The sequence below is a fragment of the Hyla sarda genome, chromosome 1, assembly GCF_029499605.1.
Source record: "Hyla sarda isolate aHylSar1 chromosome 1, aHylSar1.hap1, whole genome shotgun sequence".
Taxonomy (NCBI): Eukaryota; Metazoa; Chordata; class Amphibia; order Anura; family Hylidae; genus Hyla; species Hyla sarda.
The window spans coordinates 189,519,685-189,546,150 of record NC_079189.1 but is presented as its reverse complement, the minus strand read 5'-3'; the positions used below and the strand labels follow the sequence as shown (position 1 = coordinate 189,546,150).

At 43.5% G+C, this 26,466-nt stretch overlaps 1 protein-coding gene across 4 annotated transcripts in view; it reads left to right on the top strand.

The window, feature by feature from the left end:
- GSTCD (glutathione S-transferase C-terminal domain containing) overlaps positions 1-26,466 on the top strand; it is a 159,745-nt gene that overhangs the window by 87,413 nt on the left and 45,866 nt on the right. For all 4 annotated transcript variants that reach the window (XM_056566102.1, XM_056566093.1, XM_056566080.1 and 1 more), the window contains one exon: positions 1,689-1,782. In XM_056566102.1, the coding sequence (XP_056422077.1) occupies positions 1,689-1,782 (94 nt within the window). The remainder of the gene's footprint in view (positions 1-1,688; positions 1,783-26,466) is intronic.

The following is a 26,466-nucleotide window of genomic DNA, read 5'->3' as shown; positions in this document are numbered from 1 at the left end:
ACCTAATGTGGGGGAACTATACTGCACCTAATGTGGGGGAACTATACTAACTGTGTGTATGTGTGCATATATATATATATATATATATATATATACACATATGCACGCGCGCGGCGTGAGTTTGTGCTTTAGGGTGCACACCCTAATGCAATAGGCTGCGCACGCCTATGGCATTTATTCATTTTGCATTGCTCCTGTTAAATTTTATTTAATACCACTGTTTACTTCTTTTACTGAAACATTAAATAATTCTTCAAATTGAAGACATCTACAAGGTGTAAAATGCTAAAACTTATGTAGGGTGACACTCTTTTTATATTGCTGCATATGACTTACATCATTTCTTTATGGCAAATTTTTAGGTCATGTGGGTGCTGGATTAAAGAGGTTTTCCAGGCAAAATTCACTGATGACCTATCATCAGGATAGGTCATCAATATCAGACCAATGGGGTCTGCCTTCCGGCGCCCCTGTCAGAGCCGCAGTTCAGCGTATACACCAGTTTTTGCCAGCCATGGTGTCTCCAGCTCTTGCAAAACTACAACACCCAGCATGCCGGGAGTTAAAGTTTTGCAACAGCTGGAGACACCCTGGTTGGGAAGCACTGGTATACACAGTGAACAGAGCTGAGAGCACGCAGCTCTATACATACACTTCATTGGGAGATAAGCTGCAGTAACCAAGTACTACCACTATATACTTGTACTTCTGTGTACTTTGAGCTCTGTTCACACTGTATACCAGTGTTTCCCAACCAGTGTGCCTCCAGCTGTTGCAAAACTACAACTGTTGCTGGACTGTTGCTGTAGGGTCAGTATTCTATCAGTCTGATATTAATGGCCTTTTCTGAGGCTAATTTTGCCCAGAATACCCATTTAGGGTGTGTTCATACATACAGTATTCTGCGCATATCTGACGCTGCAGATTATAAAGAGTACCTCTCATGATCTTGTTAAATGTTTTAATCCTCATAGTTCACTGCCCCCCATCATGATAAACCTTTATTTTTATAATTTTTTAGTTTTCTACCTTGATATTGCCCTTGATATTTTCTGCTCAGTCAGATTCACAGAGGTGCATTACCCAGCAGGCAGGGACATCATCTGAAGCCATACAGGGGAGAACTTCTTCACTCACTCTGCTACACACAGCCCACAGCAGCTCAGTGTGTGAGATGAGCTCTGATTGGATAAGGCTGCACCCCCCCCCCCCTTCGGCATTTCCTGCTTTTGGACTTCTGCCAGGCCAGCAGGAGTCCAAAGTCTGTGCAAAAGATAGGGGAAAATGTGCTCTAGTCAAGTAGGGAGACACCTAGTGGCAGCTTTTTTAAACACAAATAAAATATAGGAAACTTCATTTTTAAACAAAGTACATTAGAAAGATGTTTTATTTACCATAAGGAGTGCAATAGCAAAAATTTGTATTAATGAGAGTGCTCATTTAATTGCAGCAAGTTGCAGCATAAAATATTTGACTTCAAATCTACAGCAAAAAATATGTGCAGGGTACTGTACGTGTGAATACACCCTTAAATTACTTTTAGTGCACAACCCAAAACAGTCTGAAGAATGTGTTGGGAGATTAAATTGCATTACCCTATTTATAAAAAAATTCATCCCATTATTATAGATTCCTAGGTAATGAAGAATGTTTGTTATTTACTTTAGTATTTTGTCTTTATCATACAGGATCATGGCATTGAGGCGGCCTTTGCTCCTCATCCCTGCCCATCCCAAGCTATTGACTGGGGAAGTCTGCCTGCAGAAGTTAGGCCAGCAGAAGGTTAGTGTGAATATTTTTAATTAGACTTTAAAACGTACCTGTCAGATCCCACAAAAAATAAATAAATAAATAATTATAATATATATATATATATATATATATATATATATATATAAATGTGTGTGTTAATCAGTCCCTCATCCTGACCATGTACATCTAATTTTTATGCCTTCATCGCCTATATTTATTATAAAAATACCTCTTTTCATTAGCTCACAGTGTTAGAAATCCTCTCAGGGGAAGGGGCGTGTCCCTCCTTGTGGTGGTGGGAGGTGATTGGTGTGTCTGCTCATGCAGCATTGTCCATGAGTCATCTCTTGTCCATGACTTACAGACAAGCTGAAGCTGCAGGACTGGTTAGTATCCCAGTAGGTATGGGGACCCCCTAGTGGTGGGATCCTTAGGAGCATCTTTGTTTATTAAATATCAGGGATGTGGAAATCCTATCGCCCAACGCCCGGGACAAGTAGTTTTGGGCGTCGGGCAGGTGAATTTTTTTATAGATTTAGCCCTGTATCGGGCAAGCAGGGACAGACAGACTTCTACCTTATTTTTCTTTAATGCCGGTGTGATGTGCAGGAGCCGATGCAAGTCTGCACCTCACACCGGCGCTCAGAGTGTATGGAGGGGGCAGTGGCGGCCTCCAGCTGATTTCAGTAGCCGGGGGCCGCTGCTCAGAGCCCCCCAGCCGGTGTCAGGGGATCTCAGGAGCGAGGGCAGAGCCCGAGATCGCATGTCTGCTGGAGATGATTAAGCCACGTCCCCTCATCCCCCCTCCCGGAGGATGGAGAGCGCAGCTCTGCATAATAAAAGATGACAGGGGGAGAATGAGGACATCCACAGCTCCTCCCTCCCCCACACACAGCCTCTCCCTTCCCCCTGCTCTGTGTACACAGGACCTAATTTATCACGGGGAGGTTTCAAGTATTCACAGGGAAAATACAGAGCGGGGAAAGGAAGTGTGTGAGGAGACTGCACTGCACGGGCTGGGGATTTCACCTCACATCGGCTCAGGTGAGGAGGCCGAGCATGCAGGCGGCGGGAAGGGTGGTTGTATATGTATGTAATGTATGATTAGGGGGGTGTATCAGTGGCGGGTGTATGTATGATATGTGCATATGTAAGGTGTATGTGTCATGTGTATATATGATGTGTGTATGGTGTATGTGTGATGTCTGTATGTAATGTATGATATAGGGGGCAGCGGCAGGTGTATGTATGATGTGTGCATATGTATGGTGTATGTGTCATGTGTATATATGATGTGTGTATGTGTGATGTTTGTATGTAATGTATGATATAGGGGGCAGCGGCAGGTGTATCTATGATGTGTGCATATGTATGGTGTATGTGTCATGTGTATATATGATGTGTGTATGTAATGTATTATATAGGGGGCAGCGGCAGGTGTATGTATGATGTGTGCATATGTATGGTGTATATTTATGGTGTGAGTGTATGTGTATATATGATGTGTGTATGGTATATGTGTGATGTGTGTATGTAATGGGGGGAAGCAGCGGCGGGTGTATGTATGATGTGTCTTTGTATGATGTATGTAATGTATAATATAGGGGACAGTGACCCGGTGTATGTATATGTGTATGCATGATATGTGTATGCATGTATGTTTTGTACAGGGGCGGACTGACGAGTGCTGCTGCCAGTTGTGCTAATTAATTTTTTTATTTTTAATGGTTTCTGGCCACCCGCACTAAATTGCACCCCCAGAATCCCACCCTTCGTACTCACCCGCCGACCAAGAGCCCCACGGATGCGCGCAAACACACTCGAACCAAAACTACAACTCCCAGCATGTTGCACCATAACCTAATCTGTAGAACTATAAAGTGTAACATGCTGGGAGTTGTAGTTTTGGTTCGGGTCAGCTGCAGAGCCATAGGCTGCATCAGGGCATGCTGGGAGTTGTTGTTACTAACTGTAATTCCCAGTATTCCTTGACACGGCCTATGGCTCTGCAGCTGACACAAACCAAAACTACAACTCCCAGCATGTCCCACAATAACCTTAACTGTACTACTATACAGTGCAACATGCTGTATCAGGGCATGCTGGGTGTTGTAGTTATCTAGTAACTAAATGCAACTTCCAGCATTTTCTTACGCATAAATTAGAGTAAATAAAATGCAGCACATAAACTGGAGAAGCAGAACCCCCCCCCCCTCCCCCCCAGTAACACAGCGTTGTTCAGTGTTTTCCAAGCAAAAGACTCTATATATAAGTCCCTATCAAGACTGAAAAATACTGATTAAAATATGTTAAGAGGTGCGTATATATGTGAATAAGCCCCTTTCCTAATAAAAGTTCCGATAATAACAACAGATCATGTCACACAAGATTACCCTCATCCCTGTATATGGAAAAATTGTCGTTATAGGAGTCAGATGGGGGGGGGGGGGGCACAATTTTCTGGGCTTGCCTCGGGTGTAAAAGGAGCTAGCCACAGCCCTCCCGCCACTAATAGCCTGGCATGCTGCGATCACCGTTACCGCTATTAAACCATTAGATCACCGCTGTCTAAGTTGACAGCAGTGTCTAAAGAAATCTTATATCCATCCCTGGTGGTCTATTGGGGGGGGGGGGGGGGTCGTACTATTTTGGTTGAAATTATTTTATCTACCAGGACAAGTAGATTGTGTTCCGCTTTAGTCCCCTGGACAAGTAGTTTTTTTTTTTTTTTAAATTTCCACACCCCTGAATATTCAAAAAAAGTTTAAACAACCATATTACAAAAGGTTTTTAATTTTCATCAGTAACAACATCTAAAAAGTTTTTGGATCTGACAGTGGCCATTAAAATATTTTCCCATCTGAAGACATTATGTCCTCTTCACAGGAAATGGAATAACAAGCTGAATTTCGCAGGTCCGGTCACCGGGACTCGCACCGATCCCGAGAATGAATTCTATGCGGCCAGCATTCCAATCATTTTCTATGGGGCCTCAGAGCGCTGAACTCAGTGATGTTCTGATATTGTCAGTCCCATTCCTGATTAAATGAGTTCTCTAATATATAACAAACAAGGCAAATGATGATTGGAGATGCGGGCCTAGAATACGATTTCTAGCCTGCTGTATAGAAGATAATAAAACCGATTCTACAAATCACTGTCTGCAGACAGAAGGACTTATTACTACATGCCCCAAGTTGTCTTGTTCAGGTATTACATAGGGAGTTGTCAATAAGTCACAACTATCAGAAGGAAGGCATTGGTATGTAGCTAAGGCATGGGAAAAAACAAACTGCAGGCTGCGCCCTGTGTAGCAGCATGCATGTCACAGGCAGCGTGCAATCTTCAGCCCCATGCAGGAAATAGCAGAGATGATTTATAAACAGTACCCTTATATCATCTACAGATCAATACCCCTGTATAGCCTTGGATTTTTTCTATGTAATGGTCTAGACATATGCTGCCTGATATCTTATCCAGAAACCTACAAGAAGATACAATTAGTTAAAACCTTCGCTTAGCTCTTTGTACCAGGCAACTTCTTTCCAGATTGTATACATTTGTCACCTTCTGCTTTATACACCACTTTTACTGCAGCCCTCCTATGTGACAGATCATAAGTTCAATACCTTTTCACCCAAACTCTCCTATTTGCCAGACCTCCCATTCAGAGCAGTCATGTGTACCAGAACACTTTTTCCGAGCTCATGCCAGAGCACCTAGCTCTTCCACTTTTCCTATGGTTTAGGACAGTGATGGTGAACCTTTTTGAGCCCGAGTGCCCGAACCGTAATGCACGCCAACTTTTTTCCCCTCAAAGTGCCAGCAGAGCAATTAAATCAGAATACACATTAGCTTGGCAGTATAGTTCCCCCACATTACGGGCAGTATAGTTCCCCCACATTAGGTGCATTATAGTTCACCCACACTAGGGTTGGCAGTATAGTTCCCCCACATTAGGGTTGTCAGTATAGTTCCCCCCACAAGGTTGGCAGTATACTTCCTCCCACAAGGTTGGCAGTATAATTCCCCCCACAAGGTTGGCAGTATAATCCCCCCCCCCCCACAAGGTTGGCAGTATAATTCCCCCCACAAGGTTGGCAGTATAATTCCCCCCCACAAGGTTGGCAGTATAATTCCCCCCCACAAGGTTGGCAGTATAATTCCCCCCCACAAGGTTGGCAGTATAATTCCCCCCCCACAAGGTTGGCAGTATAATTACCCCCCACAAGGTTGGCAGTATAATTACCCCCCACAAGGTTGGCAGTATAATTTCCCCCACAAGGTTGGCAGTATAATTCCCCCCACAAGGTTGGCAGTATAATTCCCCCCACAAGGTTGGCAGTATAATTCCCCCCACAAGGTTGGCAGTATAATTCCCCCCCACAAGGTTGGCAGTATAATTCCCCCCCACAAGGTTGGCAGTATAATTACCCCCATAAGGTTGGCAGTATAATTTCCCCCACAAGGTTGGCAGTATAATTCCCCCCACAAGGTTGGCAGTATAATTCCCCCCACAAGGTTGGCAGTATAATTCCCCCCACAAGGTTGGCAGTATAATTCCCCCCACAAGGTTGGCAGTATAATTCCCCCCACAAGGTTGGCAGTTTAGTTCCCCTACAAGGTTGGCAGTATAGTTCCCCCCATAAGATTGGCAGTATAATTCTCCCCACAAGGTTGGCAGTATAATTCCCCCCGCAAGGTTGGCAGTATAATTCACCCCATAAGGTTGGCAGTATAGTTCCCCCCACAAGGTTGGCAGTATAGTTCCCCCCACAAGGTTGGCAGTATAATTCCCCCCACAAGGTTGGCAGTATAATTCCCCCCACAAGGTTGGCAGTATAGTTCCCCCCACAAGGTTGGCAGTATAGTTCCCCCCACAAGGTTGGCAGTATAATTCCCCCCACAAGGTTGGCAGTATAGTTCCCCCCACAAGGTTGGCAGTATAATTCCCCCCACAAGGTTGGCAGTATAATCCCCCCCCCCCCCCACAAGGTTGGCGGTAAAGTTCCCCCCACATTAGGCAGGCAGTGTTCCCCCACATTAGGCAGGCAGTGTTCCCCCACATTAGGCAGGCAGTGTTACCCCACATTAGGCAGGCAGTGTTACCCCACATTAGGCAGGCAGTGTTACCCCACATTAGACAGGCAGTGTTACTCCACATTAGACAGGCAGTGTTACCCCACATTAGACAGGCAGTGTTACCCCACATTAGACAGGCAGTGTTCCCCCACATTAGACAGGCAGTGTTCCCACACATTAGGCAGACAGTGTTCCCCCACATTAGACAGGCAGTGTCCCCTCACAGACATACAGCCTCCAGCCAAATACAGTGTATGGCTGGAGGCTGTATGTCTGTGTCGGAACATCGAAGATGACGTCCCGCTTGTCACTTACCATGCGCGTCATCCTCGGTCCTCCCCGATGCTCCGCTCTGCTCTGCTGTACGGGCAGACGCATGGGACGTCAGTGATGTGACGTTCCTGCGTGCTCTACCTCCCGGCGGTCCCTGTGTTTTTAAAGCTAACGCGGGACCGCAGAGAGGTAACCGGGACATCCTTGTGTCCCGAAATGACTTTTCGGGACACAGGGATGTCCGGAATGTGACAGGGGCCTGTGGCCGCGTGCCCACAGAGGGGGCTCGGCATGCCACCTGTGACACGCGTGCCATTGGTTCGCCATCACTGGTTTAGTACATCTGCTATGACTGGAGTAATAGGCTAATGTTTTCTCCTATTTCATTTTTCTGTCTATAATTATACATCTAGACAGAGACGGTAACTGAGCACACAAAACCTCAGCTACAGCCTTAAGAAGTGGGAGTAGAAGCTTGCACCTGGCTTTACAAAAATGTGTGAAATTATAAATATTGTGTGCAACACTATCAATTAAAACCAGTAAAACGTGATATATGTGTAACTATGCAATTATCTTTCAAAATGCATAACTTTATTTCACAAAATATTTTAAAGTGTCTGTCGTAAAAAAATAACTTTAGTAGATTTTAGCTAATTTAAGTGCTTCATAGCATGTTCAGTATTTTACAAAATGTATTGCCATATGCACCTGCCAGTGGATACAAACATATTAAATATAAAAATACTATCAGTAACGAAATTGGCGCCAGGACTGAGTGGATCAGTTTGATTAGATTTGGTTTCTATAAATTCAGTCTGTGTGCACGGATATACCTGAAAAGTCATGTATGACAGTCTGAGGTCTCCTAGTACAGTATGCAACACATTTTAAGCTTTTTAATGTATAGATGGCATTAGTAATGTCAAAGTGACAGTACATATATGGCTGTGGGTAAATAATTGGTAGCCAGTAGTAACAAACAGCAGGTAAAAATACACTCCATTTGATTTTTTATGCTTTTTAAAGTGCATCTGTCATATCACAGAAAAAAAAGATTGCTTATATATGTTACTCACTAGGTCATATGTATCCCTCTGATGCTTACTCATTCTGAAATCCACTGCTAATGAAGGAATGTGTCCGAGGCAGCACTGAGCCCGCCCTCACATGCATTCTCTTCCTCCCTGTATCTGCTGTGTTATCATCCAATTACTGCAAGCTGCTCTGTAACCTTCTCCCCTCTGTTTTCAGACAGGAGTCTGATAGACAGGACAGGGTTTGCACAGAGGAGTTCTAGTCTGGCCCTCACTTCCTGGACTTTGTCCATGCCTGTGCTTCAGCTGGGACAAAGATGATGCTGCAGCCAGACAGGATTATGTTCTGGATGGTATGGGGACCCCTAATAGTGTTTTTTATAAGCCCTGATTTCTATAAAAAGGTAATACAATTTTCTTATGAAGTATATCACAAAGGGTAATGTTTTGCCAAGTTGTGCAACATAGAGCTGGGCAGTATGACCAAAAATGTGTATCACTGTATTTTTGTAAATTATGGCGGTTCCATGGTATTTAACGGTATTTCCCCCCCATCATGTGACCCGTGGGCACTGCTTCTCCCCCCCCCCCCCCCTCTCATGTGACCCGTGGGCGCTGCTTCTCTCTTGGGGGCAGTTGGACATCAATGGTATCTTTACCTCTAATCAATGGCAGGTTTTCCTCTCAACACATGGGAGACCACCCACCATGTCCCTGACTGAAGTTTTACTTTCTGGAACAAAGCCAATTCTTTGCAATTTTGCAGTAATTTGCAGTTTGTAGCACAATGGAAAACCATCTGAGCTTCTCAACTTGTAGTGATTTTGGTCATGACAGCTTTTTGTTGTACAGAAGATAGCAAAATTCTATGATGGAGGAGTCATGAAATGTTTTCTTTACAAGGTGTATGCAGTTAAGACTCTAGATAAAATATCTAGTTTTGTTATTAAACCCTTCTTAAAGAGGTTGTTCAGTGAGGACTATCTTATCCACAGGATAGAACATAAGTAGCTGATCGTGGGACCCCTGCTCTCAGTGAGGAGCGTGTACGGTAGACAGCACATGCTTCATTCATTTCTATAGAAGCGCTGAAGAGTCCTGAGTAGCACTCGGGTATCTCTGGCGCTCCCATAGAAATAAAATGTGGATAGGGGAGAAGATAGTTTTCACTGGACAACCACTTTAATGGTATAGTGTATACAAGTATCTCTTTGGTATAGATCATCATTACTATGGTACCCCAACAGTGAATCATAGCATGACAATCTGGCTGTAATATTCTCTAAACACTGAGAATCCCTGTTATGAGGAATGGACGTGCTGTTTTTAGCTTTGGGTTATGGGAACGTTATTTCTCTAGTGTTAGGTCTTATCTCTGGCACATTAAAGAAGGAATTCCCTTTTTAAAAAATTTGGGCGTGTAAAACCTTTGATAAATTGTACATGGCCATTTAAATTCCTTACATATTTACTGTTATCTACAATGATCTAGTCTTCTATATACATGTTATGTTATATATACAAACCAAACCAGTCAATTTTAGGACAAAATGTACTATCTTACTGTTGCTTTTTTGTATAGCTTTTATTGTAAAGTTTATGTTTTTTATTTTTGTAATATTTTATTACAGCTCATTGAACAAACATAAACAGCACATTGTGTTGTTGACCAAACAAAGTGAGGTCTACTGTTCAAATCTGATGGGTCTTGTCTGTGTGTATGTTCTGTGATAACTTGAAAATGCCTTATTGATTTTTCTCAAATTAGCATGATAACATATTAGTGGTGGATACACAACCCTAATAAATTTGGCTTAAATCACTCTAGCAGAAGGGGATGACCACCCTCTACATACGTTCTAGGTAGTGCAAGTAAGCTTCCGTGCTGCTGTGTCGGATCGACTATTGTATTTAGTGATTGTACGTTGGTTTGGTCCAAAGTTAGTGTGAGATATACTCTGGGATTAGCTCTGGGATCGTCCTTCATGCAGCCAAGAGGACAAGTTTTCACCTCATTAAACCAGGTCCACACCAATTTCTCTTCATGGAACTGACTCTGTCAGGTTTACTTAACCCCTTAAGGACCAAAGGCATACCGGTAAGCCCTTGGTCTTTGGTGCTTAAGGACAGAGGGCATACATATATGCCCTGGTTCCATTACCCGTGTTTGAAGCATGCTCATGAGCTGAGAACGCTTCATACCCAGTGGTTCCCAGTTGCTATCAGCAGCCACAACCCACAGTTAATGCTGGGCATCGTCTATCGGGCCAAAGGTATCCTTGTAACCTAAAGGACCTACAGAATAAAGATAAGGTGTCATTTTTACAGAAAAGTACACTGCGTAGAAAGCCCCCAAAAGTTACAAAATGCCGTAGAATTTGTTTTGAAATTATTGATGTCATTACAAAGTACAATTGGTGACGCAAAAAACAAGCCCTTAGATGGGTCTGTAGGTGCAAAATTAAGAGTTATGATTTTTAGAAGGTGAGGAGGAAAAAACGAAAGTGCAAAAACGAAAAGTGGCCTGGTCCAAAAACAGAACATAGCACAAAGTAAAAGCCTAGGCCGTTTAGCCACTGAATGCACAGTACAGTCCCTGTCTGCCAACTGGTGGGCTGATCCCTGTCAGTTAAAAACACATGTTCCTGTAACCTTACTCACTGTTTTCACTTTACAGTATGTTATGTTCTTCCCATCTGGCCCATCCAACTGTCCCTTGCACTAGGGAAAGAGTACCTCACTCGTGTTACCACACTTGTCACTGTCCACATTGTATGGGCCACTCACAGTCCCCCCACTGTGTGTCTCCTGGAAAGGACCTGCGGAAAGCTCCCTCCCTGCTACCAGGTGAGGGATTCCACTAGCCCAGCTAAAGAAAAGCACCCTTTCACTGCCTCAGTGTCACATTAGCTAAAAGACAGTTGGGACAGATCATTGGATTGACCCATTATTGTAGGTAGTGACTGTGCATTGGTTCAGTCCACAGTTAGGGTGGGTTCACACCACGTTTTTGTATCAGGTTTATGATTAAAAAAAACGGATTGCGAAAATCTGCCTTCGAGAGGGTGTTGGGACAGCCCCATACGCCTTAGATGGTCGGCATGTTTAACTGAAATATGTCTGATGTGGATTGCAATATTTAGCGTAGCTAGGGAATTTTCAGTTCATTTCTGCTGTCATTGTTTACTATCAGACAAATGTATCCACCCCCTCCCATCAATGTAATGGACGTGGTCAATTGTAGTCTACACAGAAATTACGGCTCATATCTGTCATTTTCACTGAGATTACATGATGTAAATGCAACATCAATTGCTGTCTTTTACCTAAATGGAATATATTATACAGTGTATATGGGGAAGCGATGCTAAGAAATCACAGAGAAATCCTCAGTATTTTGCTGTGAGCGGCTTTAAATGCACCTGAATGTGTATTTCCTTACAAAGACAGCCGATGGAGTTAAAAGCTTCCGCTTCAGCCTGATCTATAGGGACATACTTATGTCTTTGACCTAAGCAAACCACTTCTGTATGTGTTAATCCCTTGTAAAGCTGTGAGCTCACGGGTTATTGACTGGGATGCTGAGTGATTATTGGGGTAGGCTGAATCCTAATGAACCCTTCTTGGCAGATGCATCTCCTTACTATTGGCACGGGATTTTCCTTCTAAGGCTCAGACATTTCATCATTGCAGAAGGAATTTTTTGGAGGGGATTTTAAACAAATCACATGGCAGAACACAGAATAAGCATCTTGTAAAAAGTACCTTAAATCCCTTATCGCAGACAGCGTGATTTATATCCTGAGCCTCTGTGTGTGTGTTTTCCCCCTTTAAGGGAATAAATGAATATTGTAAACCTGGCTATTGACATACAGATGGATTGTCTTCTGGGAAATGCTTTTAATCTTGTGTAGCAGCAAAAGACGCTGGACAGGTGGCAGGCATGTATGTAATGTGATGAAGGTTATAGACAGGCGAGGCGCTAGCTTGAACTGTGATCTGAGGCAGATACGAGGCAGCTGTCATAAAAACCTTTGTTACATTATGACATGTTTCAGCCCAAACAACTGTTTCAGTCATTTGGGCTTTTTATAAGCAGCAGCAGCTCTCTAGTTTATGCCATCTCATAGCTAAGTGATTACATAGTATATATCTTTACGTACAGACCCAGGATTATTTAAAACTCCTGTGTCATGAGATTCTTCAAACATGGGCATTTATAACATGCGTATAAAGGGTTAAACTACTGGTATACCATGTATCCTTACCAGCAGTTCAATTTTTGTCTAGTCTGTCACTGAACTGCTCAAAGTTTGTAACAAAAAGGGCTTTCTTAGTAGTTCTGGGACAGTTTTTTAGACAGGATGGGATTAGAGCCTAAAAATGTCCTAGGATTCGGAATTTAAAGTTATTAAATGGTCACTATTGCTTCAAACACCTTTCCTACATTTGATAACTTATGTGATTCCTAACATATATGTAAATCACCTCAATGACCAAAAATGAATTACCCCAGAAAAAAAAGGCGGTGTCTCTTTCTGTATCATTTCTAATTGCTGTCAACTTCCTGTTGTTAGGCTCAATCCGTCTCTGAACATTTATCAAAGCATTTAGTAGGTTTTTTTTGCTTAAAATTGTCGCAAAAAAGTTGCACGTGTGACTACGCCCTTTTTTCTTATTGCATGTTCAGTGTCCTAAGCAAAAAATAAAAATCTTGCTTACCAAAGCAAAAAGTGATTTTTGACTTGCAGTGGTCAGAGATTTATCAAGTGCGAAAGTCTCAAAAAAGTTGCATCGCATGAAAAAACCTACTAAATTTACTCCAGCTCAGACATGGAGCAGAAAAAGCCACTACCAATGCAAAAAAAGAAAAGTGCTTAAGTGAAAGAAATTTATCAACAGGCTGAAACCAGTTGATAAATACGTCGCGCATAAGCAAAAATATTGTAAGAAAAAAATAACTAAAAAAAGGAAAACATAAGCAAACATTGATAAATGTCCCCAAGGACACTAAGAGGGTACACACAAAGTGGGGCTCACCAAGGCTTCCCTCTCATCCCTGACCACCCTTTAAGGAAAATGTGTTCTTTTTACCATCTACCTCCCTTTAGCTTGTCATTATCATCATCATCTAAAGGAGTACTGCAGCTGTAGGCAACTTATCCCCTATCGGCAGGATAGGGGATAAGTGTCTGATCGCGGGGGTCCGACCGATGGGGCTCAGGAACTGCCGCAGCTCTGCGCGGCATATGTTTGTGTCGTCGACCTCATTAAGAGGTCGGCAGACACACTCCCTCCATTCACCTCTATGGGAGAGGCGGGGATGCACAAACGCTGCATCTCCACCTCTCCCATAGAGATACGTGGAGTGGGCGTGGCGTCATGCTGCGGCCCACACACCTTCTGCATGGGGAGAGCCTCTACAGAGCCAGGGCCCTGTACTGGGGATTCCAGTGTTTGGACCCCTGCGATCAGACACTTAGCCCCTATCCTGCGGGGGATAAATTGTATAAGGCTGCAGTACTCCTTTAATAAAGGTGGGATTTGTTCTGCATTACCATTACATTTCTTGCTGTGCAGCTGCTTTCCCTTTCTGCAAACATAGCACCTCAAAGCACCTAAAAAATTGCCCAAAAAAACTTATCCCCTACTGTGCAGATATGTTTGTGTGTGTTGTGCTGTGATTGGCCAAACAACTATGGGAAAGGAAGTCCAAATGGGAGTACTGTTGGCAAACATCTCAGCTTGGGTCCTGCCCCCTGAAAGGGAGAGAATGAGAAATAGCTGTGCACCATAAATGAGCCTCTCAGAGGCTCATTAACAGCAGGGAGACCACTAAAATTGCATTGTCAGCACTCTAAGGGTTAATGTAACTAAAGCCTGACAGATTTTAAAAGGTCATACTCTTTAAAGGGAATAGGTCAGTCAGTAAAATGCCTTCACACTCTCTCATCATTGACAGCCAAGGCTTTGGCATCTAGGAAGTGTCTGTGAGGCGGTCTCCACAGCTTTCCCTCACCTGCCTGGCTGGGTGGGGGAGGTGTCAGAAAGCCTTTTTTTTCCCCCTGAAGCCCCACATTATTTCACATTAAGGTTATAGTCACACAATGGAAATGCGCAGCAGCGGAGTCCCATAGATTCCAATGGGATTCTACTGCACTGTGCACAAGGCGGAATGTTGATGTTTCTGCAATGGAAATCCCGATTCCGGAGTCCGCAGAAAGAATAGACATGTCTGTTCTTTCTGCGGAGTTAGCGCAGAAATGAATTGCCGACTATTTCCATACAGTCCTAACGGCATTCTGCTGTCAGTGGAATGTCTGCACGGAAAATTTCCACCGTCTGAAAATAGCCTTAAAGGGCTTCTCCGGTGGAGAACTTTTTTTTTTTTTTTTTTTTAATCAATCGGTGCCAGAAAGTTAAACAGATTTGTAAATCTGTACTTATTAGCTGCTGAATACTACAGAGGAAATTATTTTCTTTTTGGAACACAGTGCTCTCTGCTGACATCATGAGCACAGTGCTCTCTGCTGACATCTCTGTCCATTTTAGGAACTGTCCAGAGCAGCATATGTTTGCTATGGTGATTTTTTCCTACTCTGGGCAGTTCTTCAAATGGTCAGAGATGTCAGCAGAGAGCACTGTGGTCATGATTCAGCAGAGAGCTCTGTGTTTCAAAAAGAAAAGAATTTCCTCTGTAGTATTCAGCAGATAATAAGTACTGGAAGGATTAAGATTTTTTTAATAGAAGTAATTTACAAATCTGTTTAACTTTCTGGCACCAGTTGATTTAAAAAAAAAAAGTTTTCCACCGGAGTACCCCTTTATCCCCTTAACAAAGCAGGACGTAAATATACGTCCTGGTGATGTGGTACTTAACGCACCAGGACGTACATTTACGTCCTGAGCATAACCACGGGCATCGGAGCGATGCTGGCATCATGCGCGGCAGGTCCCGGCTGTGGATCGCAGCCAGGGACCCGCCGGTAATGGCGGACACCCGCGATCCCGCGGATGTCTGCCATTAATCCCTCAGATGCCGTGATCAATACAGATCACGGCATCTGCAGCATCGCGATCACTTAACAGGATGATCGGATCGCCCGCAGCGCTGCCGCGGCAATCCGATCATCCTGTACGGCAGACGGAGGTCCCCTCACCTGGCTCCGCTGCCTTCCGGGAGTCTTCTGCTCTGATCTGCCTTCCTGCAGACCAGAGCAGTAGATGACCGATAACCCTGATCACTGCTGTGTCCTATACATAGCACTGAACAGCATTAACAATCGAATGGTTGCTATAAATAGTCCCCTATGGGGACTATAAGAGTGTAAAAATAAAAGTAAAAAAGTAAAAGTAAACAAAATGTGAAAAACCCCTCCCCGAATAAAAACGTAAATTGTCCCATTTTCCCTATTTTACCCCCAAAAAGTGTAAAAAAAAATTATTTTACATACATATTTGGTATCGCCGCGTGCGTAAATATCCGTACTATTAAAATAAAATGTAAATGATCCCGTACGGTGAACGGCATGAACGTAAAAAAAAAAAAAAAAAGTCCAAAATAGCTGCTTTTTTATGACATTTTATTCCCCCAAAAATTACCATATTTATCGGGGTATACCACGCACCGGCCTATAACACGCAGCCTCATTTTACCAAGGATATTTGGGTAAAAAGAGTTTTTTACCCAAATATCCATGGTAAAATGAGGGTGCGTGTGTGTGCGTGTATACCCCGATATACCCCCAGGAAAGGCAGGGGGAGAGAGGCCGTCGCTGCCCGCTTCTCTCCCCCTGCCTTTCCTGGGGGTATATCGGGGTATACACGCACACACACGCACCCTCATTTTACCATGGATATTTGGGTAAAAAACTCTTTTTACCCAAATATCCTTGGTAAAATGAGGCTGCGTGTTATAGGCCGCTGTCTAGAGCGCTGCTGCCGGCCCTTCTCTCCCCCTGGCTATCGGCTGCCCGTTCTGTCCCCCTGACTATCGGTTCCGCCCCACTGCCGGCGCCGATAGCCAGGGGGAGAGAAGCGGCGCCGACAGCCAGGGGGAGAGAAGGGGCAGCGGCACCCATTGCCGGCGCCGCTGCCCCATTGCCTCCCCCCATCCCCGGTGGCATAATTACCTGGGTCGGGTCCGCGCTGCTGCAGGCCTCCGGCGCGCTTCCCCTGCGTCGTTGCTATGCGCCGTGCATAGCAACGACGCAGGGGACGCACGCCGGAGGCCTGCAGCAGCGCGGACCCGACCCAGGTAATTATGCCACCGGGGATGGGGGGGGGGGCAACGGCGCCGGCAATGGGTGCCGCTGCCCCTTCTCTCCCCCTGGATGTCGGCGCCGCTTCTCTCCCCCTGGCTATTGGCGCCGGCAGTGGGGCGGAACCGATAGTCAGGGGGACAGAACGGGCAGCGGCGCCAATAGCTAGGGGGAGAGAAGGGCCGTCAGCAGGGCTCTAGACCCCAGGGAAGGCAGGGGGAGAGAAGCGGGCAGCAACGGCCTCTCTCCCCCCGCCTTTCCTGGGGGTGTATCGGCGTATAACACGCACTAAAAAGTGCGTGTTATACGCCGATAAATATGGTAATAAAAAAATTTATAAAAGTTTTGTATAAGCAAATATGGTATTAATAAAAAGTACAGATCACGGCGCAAAAACTGAGCCCTCATACTACCGCTTATACGGAAAAATGAAAAAGTTATAGGTCTTCAAAATAGGGGGATTTAAAATGTACTAATTTGGTTAAAAAGTTTGCGATTTTTTTTTAAGCGCAACAGTAATAGAAAAGTGTATAATCATGGGTATCATTTTAATCGTATTGACCCAAAGAATAAAAAACACATCATTTTTACCATAAATTGTACGTTGTGAAAACAAAACCTTCCAAAATTTGCTAAATTGCGGTTTTCTTTTTAATCTCCCCACACAAATAGTATTTTTTTGGTTGTGCCATACATTTTATGGTAAAGTGAGTGATGGCATTACAACGGACAACTGGTCGCGCAAAAAACAAGCCTTCATACTAGTCTGTGGATGAAAATATAAAAAAGAGTTATGATTTTTTGAAGGGGAGGAGGAAAAAACGAAAGCGAAAAAATAAAATTGTCCTTAAGGTCCAAATGGGCTGAGTCCTTAAGGGGTTAAACTTATTTGGCAGTTGTTAGAGATTCTGTGGGGTTTGATGGGGCCCCTGGTTCACTCAGTCTAAATCTGGTGACAAGCCTCCCTTTAAATGTGCAAATGCCATTCTGTCTTTAGGAATACGGTTATTCTGAAATTATATACAGAAACCAGGAAGCTTGAATGACAAGAACCATAAATCTATGTCAATAAAAATTCTTTGATGTGGGTTCTGCATCAAGTAGCCTGGATGTGGCCATGCCTAAAACAGTGTGTAATTGTTTGTTAGTTTTTTTGTTTGTTTTGTTTTTTTATTTCATTTGCAGTAAAATGATAGTGTTAGAAAAATTGCAACGTTTCAAGCTTTCAAAAGCTCTGGAAGGAAGGGCCGCAACAATTCTGTAGGGTGGGTGGTTGTGTGGCTGCAGAGAAAAGAGCAATTTGTGTGCAGTAGGACCTGGCAGAGCCGTGTGCCTAAAACAGTGATCGAATCCACAACATATAGGAGGACATTTATTATTGTGTTTCTGCCTTTTCTTGGCTGCATAAAGGCTCATCCTTAGGCGAAGCGTGTTGTTGCGCCTTTTTAATATATTTGCTAACTGATTGTGAAATCCAGCGGTGCGTTGTTTCCGATGCAGTAGACGTTATTTATTATGTGCACATAAAAAGACACAACTACCTTAAAAACGTCACAAATTCCTCGAGGCAAGCTTTTAATTGTGGCTGGAGCCACAGCGAAATCCGAGCTACAATTGAAAAGGTGCAATATTTATTAAGGCCGTGCGCCTTTATAGTAAATTTGGCACAAGTTAGGCAGTTTCGCCCCAAAAAGTGAGTGGAGAAAATCTGCATGCATTAAATTATATTTGTGTGCATGTACATTCACACATGACAAATCTGTTCCATACGCCGCAGACAACCTCTTTTCTGTTATATGGACAGGTTTTCTGTAATAGCAAATCTGCTGCTTGTGAACAGAAAAACAGGACACTGGAAATGAACAATTTTTATATTCTGGAGTTCTCCTTTAATCTTTCCAGTACTTATCAGCTGCTGTATGCTCCACAGGAAATTATTTTCTTTTTGAATTTCCTTTCTGTCTGACCACAGTGCTCTCTGATGACACCTCTGTCCATGTCAAGAACTGTCCAGAGTAGGAGCAAATCCCCATAGCAAACCTCTCCTACTCTGGACAGTTCCTAAAATGGACAGTAGTGTCAGCAGAGAGCACTGTGATCAGGCAGAAAGGAAATTCAAAAAGAAAAGAGCTTCCTGTGGAGCATACAGCAGCTAATAATTACTGGATGGATTAAGATTTTTAAATAGAAGTAATTTACAAATCTGTTTAACTTTCTGACACCAGATACACAACCTTTTTCACATTAGTACTTGTCTGGCAGTAATACTATGGTCCCTATTGTCGGGTTGCAGCTGCCTATACACGTTTTTAAAATATATGTATATTTTTGTCCCTGCAGCTATTGCTTGTGTGTCTCTATGAGGAGTCCAAATACAGGAAGTGAGGGTGGACAGGCGGGGCTATGTGCAGTGAGGACACGCAGGGCTATGTGCAGTGAGGACACGCAGGGCTCTGTGTAGTGAGGCTCTGTGACATGCTACGGGCTCACACATCAGGAGAATTGACAAGCCAGGAGCCTGTACAGAGCCCTGCTTGTACTGTCCTCACTTCCTGTATTTGGACTCCTCACAGGCAATAGCTGTAGGGACAGCACTTTTCACCCATAAATATACACATTTTTTAACCAATGTATATTACAAATATACATATCATTGTATTATCTACATTATATAAAAAGTTTTTGTTGACGACAGGTACACTTTAACATTAATGTAAAAATAAAGACCTTTTTTCTTGTAACACTAGGGGGCAGTAAGATCTATTCTTGATCTATTCAAGCACTGTGCATCACCATCACATACATCTTTTCTGGAGGCAGGTGAAGCCATAAACTTTCTGTAAACTTTCTCTAAACTACACATCCCACAGTGCTTGAAAGTTTGAGGTCACTTTCCTTCCTCCCACACATCAGCCAACACACCCATTGAAACACAGTGTTTTCTAACCAGGGGGCCTAAAGCTGTTGCAAAATTGATGCAGGACAGGCTCCCTCTGATCATCTGACTAGTGATGTCAGGTCTCAACGCACTGCAACCTGGGAAATCCCGAGACATGAGTCATTTTGTATGCTGTTAAGAATAAATATTGGGGCGATAATCACAGAATTTTGAGAAAACCGTCAGACTACACGAACTTTACAGCTCTTTACTTTACGTCAAACTACACTAACTTTACAGCCCCTGTAGCATAAGTCAAATAAAAAAAAATTAATCCTGGAATACCCCTTTAGTTCACACACTAGCAGCTAGCAGTTTCCCGCTGCGAGTTACGCTACCATTGATTTAAATGGGTCCGCGGACAGACCGCAGATCTGACACTATTGCGGACTGCCTGTGGACCCATTCAAATCAATGGTAGTGTAACTCGCGGCAGGTTTCCCGCAGCATGAAACCCGCTGCTAGTAATAGCGTGTGAACGCACCCTTAAGCAGAAAAAAAAAAACTGCATGTCCTAATTTTTTCTCCGCTCAACACCTGTGAAACAATGGACCCCACGGGACCTACTGGGATCTGGCAGTGTCCATTGTGTTCCAATCTGTTCAGGTTCCATTCAGCGTAAAATTAAAGAGCCAAAGGGGTTCAATCACAACAACAGCATGCACGTAGCCAAATTTTTACAAAATAAAAAATATAAAAAAATGTCCATTGTTTGCCCTTTATGATTCTTAAAGGGGTACTCTGGTGGAAAACTTATTATTATTATTTTTTAATCAACTGGTGCCAGAAAGTTAAACAGATTTGTAAATTACTTCTATTAAAAAATCTTAATCCTTCCAGTACTTTATTTGCTGCTGAATACTAAAGAGAAAATTCTTTTCTTTTTGGAACACAGAGCTCTCATACGTTTTCTATGGGGATTTTCTCCTACTCTGGACAGTTCTTAAAATGGACAGAGATGTCAGCAGAGAGCACTGTGGTCATGATGTCAGCAGAGAGCTCTGTGTTCCAGAAAGAAAATAAATTCCTCTGTAGTATTCAGCAGCTAATAAGTACTAGAAGGATTAAGATTTATTTTATAGAAGTAATTTACAAATTTGTTTAACTTTCTGGCACCAGTTGATTAAAAAAAAAAATAATAAGTTTCCAACCGGAGTACCCCTTTAACACATTATTATCTATCCCCACCATTTCCCAGAAAATGACTAGATCTCCATATACCCCTAGTACCCTCTGCTCTGTACTCCTGGAGATTTGGTTTTGTAGCCTTTCTATATAGAATTTGTATGAAAAGTTCCACAAATTCTAACAGTACCATATATAAAAAATGTGGTAAGAAGGATGTGCAAAGTAGTTGTCTGACACCAGCTTTTGGGGATAGCTTTCCCTCAAGTCAGTGTTTGATTTCATTAGGAAGCCTTAGGACATGACTTTAGCCAAGCCAGACACTTCCCAGAAGGAGGAATGACCCATCTGTAGACATCTGTCCCAGAAGCCTTTGCCCCTCTTCTGTACAGAGCTGGGTAATAGTTGTTCCTTGTCATGTCCTAAGGCTTTTTAAAGTGCATCCGTCACTTTTGTACGAGGTACGGAGGTGCAGACACCAGCAATTAGGGCATAAGCAGATGAAACAGAATCTACCTTTTAAAAAAAAAAGATTGTAAATTTGCAAATATCGACGTTGCTTTATAATTCCCCTGAACAGTCGTAGAGGACGACAGAGTCACAGCAGTTTGCTCCCCCGACTCTGCCTGCCTCCCCGATTGGTGGAATTACAGATCACAGCGATATGTGTTTACAAGCTGCAGGCAAAGTAAATAAAGATACTGTGTGTTTTATCTTCTTCTGCCCTAGTTGCTGGTGTCTACACCTTCGTAGCTCGTACAGAGGGGACAGATGCACTTTAATGGAGTCAAATACTGACTTGCAGGGAAAACTGCCTCCAAAGGGTGGCGTCAGAGTGCTGCTGTGCATGTTTTTTCCAAGAGCCAGTGAAGTGTCGGCCTCCTTATACAGTGTGTGCATTCACCTTTGAATAAATAATACCTCAGCAGGGTTCGATGTCTTCTGGATTAGCTGAGCAGATAGAACTTGAAGGCATTTCCTTTCTTAAGAAGAGTTGTTTGTATAAAATCTTTAATAATTGCTGAGAAACTTTTTAAAGTGTAATTCCTATCTCTAAGAACTAGTGATGTGGCATGAGACATGTCGGAAGTTGTCATTGATGGTGTTGTAGTTGCGTGCCTTCCTGTCATCACTGTACTAGCTTTCTTTCTGTTACTTTGTATATCAGGAATTAAGCACTAGATATAGAGCAAAGCAAAAAAAATAAAAAATTATAATAATAATAGCAGTTTGCCTAAGGTTTCCTCTTTCTCACAAATTCAGATGATGATTGACTGTAATCTATTTTATATGTATTGTTTGCTTGACTTTTGTGTGTAGTAAACCTCTCCTGCTCTGGAAAGTTCCGGACATGGACAGAGGTGTCAGCAGAGAGCACTGTGGTCAGACTGAAAAGAACTCCACAACTTCCTCTGTAGTATCAGCTTCCTTGATAAGTACTGGAAGTTGTCTAGATATTTTAATAGAAGTAATTTACAAATCTCTTTAACTTTCTGGCACCAGTTGATTTAAAAATGTTTTACACTAGAGTACCCCTTTAAATAACTTTTTACACAGAATGCTGTGCCATTATGCCATCAGTTAGGGCTTGTTCACACGAGTTACGGCTCCGTCAGACAGTTTGACAGAATGATGGGAGTTGGGTAAAGAAAAGAATAGTCATTGTTTTTCTTTGCTCAACTTTGCTAAAATACCAGATCCCAGTCAGACGTCATTCAAGTCAATGGGATCTATCCGGGTCCGGTGGTGTCAGTTGTGCTTCAACCCGTTCTGGGTCCGTTCGTTGCAACAACAAAAAAAGAGCCAAATGGACCAAGAATAGGATGGAGCCTAGCGGCAGTGTGAACTGAACCTTACCAGTCCTTATCCTTTTCAATATGTGTATAGTAGTAGAATGGAGGTGATGAACTGAAGCTTAGTCATCTGGCACCAATAATGTCCTGTAGAGATGAGCGAACTTACAGTAAATTCGATTCGTCACAAACTTCTCGGCTCGGCAGTTGATGACTTTTCCTGCATAAATTAGTTCAGCTTTCCGGTGCTCCGGTGGGCTGGAAAAGGTGGATACAGTCCTAGGAGACTCTTTCCTAGGAATGTATCCACCTTTTCCAGCCCACCGGAGCACCTGAAGGCTGAACTGATTTACGCAGGATAAGTCATCAACTGCCGAGCCGAGAAGTTCGTGACGAATCGAATTTACTGTAAGTTCGCTCATCTCTAATGTCCTGAGGAATAGAGAGACAGAATGTCTGGTCCATTTTTCTTTTTCTTTCAATGGAAGCTATTGGTGAGCATCATCCAAGCTCCTTATCTGTTGTAGATCCCAGGAGAGGGAGTCCAGTAAGTGTGCACACACGCCATATTTCAGGGAACTTGTTGACGGGACGTTTCTGCTGTGCACCTTCACTAGTGTGTACTATGTGTACTTTTCGGATTACGTTTTGTTAGCTGATCAAGTTTAGAGCAGAATATAGAATTCAGTGCGTTCATCCCGACCGCACATCCATCATCGTAACTCATTACTCCCTTACTCCAAGCTGTCAAGTGCATTTCTTTTCACAGGTTTTACTTAATGTTCTTGGCAAACTGGATGATTGTGCTCATCTTCTATGTTACATCACGTGTGCTTAGAGGATTTTATGTCATGTGGTCTTTAGGATTCGCTGACAATTTTATCTTTGTGTTCTGTAGTAATAGGCAGCAGTCTATCGCTGATCTGTAAGCTGATCATTTCTCTAGGTCAGTGGTCTTCAACCTGCGGACCGCCCAGATGTTTCAAAACTACAACTCCCAGCATGCCCGGACAGCCGATGGCTGTCCGGGCATGCTGGGAGTTGTAGTTTTGCAACATCTGGAGGTCCCCAGGTTGAAGACCACTGCTCTAGGCCAATAGATGCAAATTGTGATGCTTATTTATAAATAATATGTATGGTTTGCATTTGGGACATACTGTATAAACAGGTGTTGGTGCTGTTAGGATTAGAGATGAGCGAATTTACAGTAAATTCGATTCGTCACGAACTTCTCGGCTCGGCAGTTGATGACTTTTCCTGCATAAATTAGTTCAGCTTTCAGGTGCTCCTGTGGGCTGGAAAAGGTGGATACAGTCCTAGGAGACTCTTTCCTAGGACTGTATCCAGCTTTTCCAGCCCACCGGAGCACCTGAAAGCTGAACTAATTTATGCAGGATAAGTCAGCAACTGCCGAGCCGAGAAGTTCGTGACGAATCAAATTTACTGTAAGTTCGCTCATCTCTAGTTAGGATCTTTATTTTGAATCTGCTAAGCACCAGGTTGTTGAGGCAGGTGTTGTGTCTCTGACTTGTTTCTCCTTTCTCTCTTTTTCAGTCCCTTGTCTGTGTCTGTGTCTCAGTTGTTTGCCTCCTTAAAGAGCCCAGGTGTTGTGGATTACTTAGCCTTCCACCTTGCACCAAGGAGATAGGTCTAGTCCTCCGGAAGGTAGATGTCCGTCAGAGACAGGAGAGTTAAATTGGCAACGGAAAATACTGTCATTTTTTTTCAACACTGACGATATGTTTTAGAGACCAGTATACGGTAATAACAAAAAGGGGGTGTCCAGTTTTGACAATCACTTTTTATTAAAGGAGTACTCCGATGCAAATTCTTTTCTGAGGCAAAAGAAGCATCAAGCAAAGTTATATAACATTCTAATATACTTGCGCTTTCCATATGGCCCTTTTCCCGGTCTTCTCCTGCATTTTTCCGCCGACCGGAAGCTGGGTCCTTTTCCTGCATTTGATGACGCTCGACCGCTTATTCCGAGCGCTGCGCCGGCAACTTAGCCCGGTGACTCATACCTCCCATGAGTCATTGCGGGCTATGCCGGCCTCCCAGCCCGGAGTCGGGTACTTTCCCCTCACTAATATATTCATAAATGCGCTGAGCTGAGCTGCCATAGGCTCAGCTCAGCAAATGCGGAGGGGGCATGATTTATTATAATTTCTGGAGGGGGCCGAGCAGGGGAGATACAGGCAGGAGCTGGCCAGATGTGACGAGCGGGCATGCTGGGAGATGTAGTTTTTACAGCGCGGGCCAGGCACATAACGTGAAAACAGCTGGGCCCTTCTACACGATTGAGGGCTCCATCAAAAGGTATTTTAATGGGCTACATTATGGTATTCATTTTTTTGGGGGGGGGCTGCTGCATCAGAGTTTTCCTTTAAAGGGGTAGTCCAGTGGTGAAAAACGTATCCCCTATCCCCTATCCTTATCCCCTATCCTAAACCCCTATAAGCTGGGGCCCCCTGCGATCTCTCTGTACGGGGCCCCGGCTCTCCGCCCAGATAGCGGGTGTCGACCCCCGCACGAGGCGGCGGCCGACACTCCCCCTCAATACATCTCAATGGCAGAGCCGGATATTGCCGAAGGCAGCGCTTCGGCTCTGCCATAGAGTTGTATTGAGGGGGCGTGTCGGCCGCCGCTTCGTGGGGAGGTCGACACGCCCCCTTCCCGCGGGCTGTCAGGGCTCCGTACAGGAGATCGCAGGGGGCCCCAGCGGTCGGACCCCCCGAGATCTGCAGCTTATCCCCTATCCTTAGGATAGGGGATAAGTTGCTCACCACTGAGTCACCACTGGACTACTCCTTTAAGCCATTTGCTGACTATCTAATATGCAGGTAGTCTACTGACTCCCGCCATTACCTGGTGTTCAGGAAGAAAACAGGCAAGTTGGATTTCAAGATGTTTGTTGTTGGGTAGATAAACCATCGCTAAAGTGGTCTGGCAGAGGCTTTCTCCCTGTTCACAACATATGAATGCTTAAAGGGGTACTCCTGTGGAAATTTTTTTTTTTTTTTTTTAAATCAACTGGTGCCAGAAAGTTAAACAGATTTGTAAATGACTTCTATTTAAAAAAAAACGTAATCCTTCCATTACTTATGAGCTGCTGTATGTTCTACAGGAAGTTCTTTTATTTTTAAAGAAATTTTCTGTCTGACCCCAGTGCTCTCTGCTGACACCTCTGTCCATATCAGGAACTGTCCGGAGCTGGAAAGGTTTGCTATGGAAATTTGCTCCTACTCTGGACAGTTCCTAAAATGGACAGAGGTGTCAGCAGAGAACACTTTGGTCAAACAGAAAGGACATTCAAAAAAAAAAGAACTTCCTCTGGAGCATACAGCAGCTGATAAGTACTGGAAGGATTAAGATTTTTATATAGAAGCAATTTACAAATCTGTATGACTTACTGGCACCAGTTTAAAAAAATTTTCCCCACTGGAGTACCCCTTTAAGTGAGCCAAGCATGCATGTGTGTGTGGGGATCAGGACAGACTGGTGTCTGCCACATGAACATTCGGCCAACAGCTATTTAAAATGTATTGCCATCTTTCTCAATATTAATATGCCAATAGCATTCACTTCTCATGTTTCCATAAGGGGGGGGGGGGGTAGTGGATTATCAATGTATCTACTTTATTGTGTATACATGTTGCAAACAATTTGTGACATTTTGGCTTCCACACCACATTTGCTGTGACTTTTGCTGTGGTATCTTATTTAACAAAGGCGGCAAGTTGAAATGATCATAAAACTTTGGCACAATCTCACTCCGGCCCAGACCTCACTTTAACACTTAGATGGAAGCTAGTTATGGAGGGCATGCAAGCAAATAATGGGAATAATCCCCCTAAAGACCCCTTCAACCTGACATATACCACCTACAAGTCAACATCTTGAATAAGTGTCACCTCCTCTATTTTTAGGTGTTAGTTATAAATTCGCAAATTTAAGTATTTTAATAGACAAAGGGGGAGATTTATCAAAACCTGTCCAGAGGAAAAGTTGCTGAGTTACCCCCCATAGCAACCAATCAGATCGCTTCTTTTATTTTTTAAAAGGCCTCTGAAAAATGAAAGACGCAATCTGATTGGTTGTTATGGGCAACTCTGCAACTTTTCCTCTGGACAGGTTTTGATAAATCTCCCCCAAAGCCTTTAAACTCTTCTTCCATAAAGCTGCCTATTGTGGTTCTTCTCCGT